The 2,483-nt window shown below is 44.2% G+C and overlaps 1 protein-coding gene across 2 annotated transcripts; it reads right to left on the reverse strand.

Moving 5' to 3' along the window:
* Nucleotides 1-358: 358 nt before the first annotated feature.
* Nucleotides 359-2,184, reverse strand: LOC112284470 (uncharacterized). Of its 2 annotated transcripts, XM_073535139.2 has the most exons (4): nt 2,043-2,184; nt 1,864-1,933; nt 1,657-1,767; nt 359-584 (listed from the first exon to the last, which is right to left on the reverse strand). In XM_073535139.2, coding segments are annotated over exons 1-4 (186 nt in total). In that variant the 5' UTR covers nt 2,046-2,184; the 3' UTR covers nt 359-582. The 2 variants fall into 2 exon arrangements, with proteins under 2 accessions (XP_073391240.1, XP_024380056.1); XM_024524288.3 differs by lacking the exon at nt 359-584 and having other exon boundaries at nt 1,137-1,767.
* Nucleotides 2,185-2,483: the final 299 nt, after the last annotated feature.

The raw sequence follows: 2,483 nt of genomic DNA on the forward strand, positions 1-2,483 counted from the left end.
GCAGGCTCATTTCAGGGCTTCACACGTCCATCTCCACCCACATTGCTGCAGATTACCTGACGGACAAATCCAGGAATTTTTGGTGGAGGAATACCTCTCTGATGATCGCGTGCGTCAACATCCTGAGCATGTGCAGAACCTCTACTTTACGAACCTCTTCGTTTTGAGAGCCCTGCTGAAGACCGAGAAATACGTGTCCGAAGCTGGGTATTTTACCGGCAATGACGCCGAGGATCATCTTACCCACAAGCTGATGATAGGGTTAGTTGGCAGCGAGCGACTCCGCATCGCGTGTCCCATCCCTTTTAATGAGGCCACAATGTGGGGAAGACCAGATGCCTATGATTTGAAGCCACAGTTGCAGAAGAATTTTCGGAACATTACTGCGTTGATGGATTGCGTCGGCTGCAAGTAGTGCCGGTTTTGGGGCAAGCTCCAAATCTCAGATCTAGCCTAATAATAAAATGCTTATTTGAAAAAATAATAATAATAATAATAATAATGAAGCTGAAGGAACTGTGTTTGCTTCCTAAGCAACTTGAAGACCGGCCGCTTCCTGCAGAGGTCTCTTCTTGTATGATCTCCTGAGACAAGTTCAAAACGATTCAGTGAGGGATGATTACAATCTAAAAACAGTCTACATGAATCATGCAATTGTCTAAGACCAGCACCCACTGGAAATATACGATGGGTATTTCCCCCATGCATGAGAAATAACTCCAGTGCTGCGATCACATTGACACAACCCATACTAATTAAGAGAATTGGTGGAACAGTTGCGAGTAATACAACACTGCAACTGTCACTCTAACTCTCTAAGCGTATTAACCCTTAATCATGACATGGATTGCACTGTCGATGGCTATCACTGTGTTTGTGATGAAAACGGCATCAAAACAGGTCCGTGCCCGGGCAAGGAGAAGAGGGAGAGGGCGGGAATTGTGTCAAGGCAAGGGAGAGAGCGAGGGGATCTGGACACACATCAACACAAGACAAGTGAAAATGGATCTGGATGAATTAATCAGGGATTAATCAGGGATTGGGCGTATGTATATCATAGGTGTGTGTATAGTTTTGGGCATGTGTATGACATAATGGATGTGCTTGTAGCCTGAGCCTTTATGCATTCTCAACCGTTACTGTAAGCTTTTGAAAATCAAATAGTTTTTTGGCAAATGACACACTTCTCTGGTGCAGCCAACTTGTTTGAATTTAATTTAATTTCTTTTCTTTTCAAAACAAACTACTTAAAAATATTGCAGGGAATATGTTTTTTGTAAAGGAGGCCTTGAGACCTCACTCTGACCCTAACCGTAAAAGACACGAACTAGTTTTTCTTTGCAAAGAATCCACCGAAGTGTTGATTGCCACTCAGAATTCCGTGTGAAAGGCATTCTGAAACGTTATTGGGTCATTATGTTGATGGATCTCATGAGTTGGGTGCGAAGAAAAGGGTGAAATTGTTGAGATGTTTGAGCAGATATCAGGAGTGACAATGGACACCAAAGCCCTAAAAAGTCTGCTATTGCCAAGACTTGTGAAAAACGCCGAACGGAAATGCGTGTCCAACTTGAGTCTTATGTGGATAAAACCAAAGAGAAGTTGAACTGATGGAGAAGTCATGGAAAAGAATCATGGTCGAAGAAATCGCCTTACAGTTAGCGGCAGCAGATGTTGTCAAATTCTCCATGTCTTGCTGGGAGACAATACCACCATTTCTGGAGTCTGGTCCCGCTCCCTGCTTCGAACTAGAACCACAGCTCAAATCTACAACAAGAACCCAAGGATGCACAATTGTATGTGCGAATCACATAATTCAGTGAAAAACACATTGCGAAAGAAACCAGGGTTTCCAAGGTGCACCTGCAGAGGTGACAATGTCATAGCAGCGGCAGTCCTTTTCGCAACACAACGATGATGGTGCGACAGTGTCCTGCATCAAGCACATTGTAAATCGCTCGAGTGCTCATGGCTTGACCTAAAATTCCGCAACGACTGAATGGGTTTGTGGGAATCGCATACATTTCAACACTAAGACTCACCATCTGCTCTTCTTCTTCGCTACAACTACTGGGCTGCGGCGATATCGATGCACACCCACCCTGCACCGCCGCCGCCGCCGCCGCAGCAGCAGCAAATCATCAACATCCCCACTTAAAAAGATCGATTAATGGAGTCAGGGTTGGGGAATCAACTGGAGCGTGAGGAACGAGAAGACGTAGGAGAAGAGACAAGTGAAGAGGACGAAGAGGGAAACCAGGAACACGGATCGCGTAACCAACTTCGCATTCATTTCGATGAGAAATCAAAACATCTTGAGACAGTGATCGGAGCTAAACAAATTTCTCGACAATTCACCAACTGGTCCGACTCAATTTGCGCTAATTCTATGTTTGCAATTGTTTCATGATCTGACATTGATTAATTGTTTGTTTGTTTGTTTGTATATTTACAAGAGACAATGACCCAACAACTGCACGTTT

The sequence above is a fragment of the Physcomitrium patens genome, chromosome 7 (assembly GCF_059467195.1).
Source record: "Physcomitrium patens ecotype Gransden chromosome 7, ASM5946719v1, whole genome shotgun sequence".
Taxonomy (NCBI): Eukaryota; Viridiplantae; Streptophyta; class Bryopsida; order Funariales; family Funariaceae; genus Physcomitrium; species Physcomitrium patens.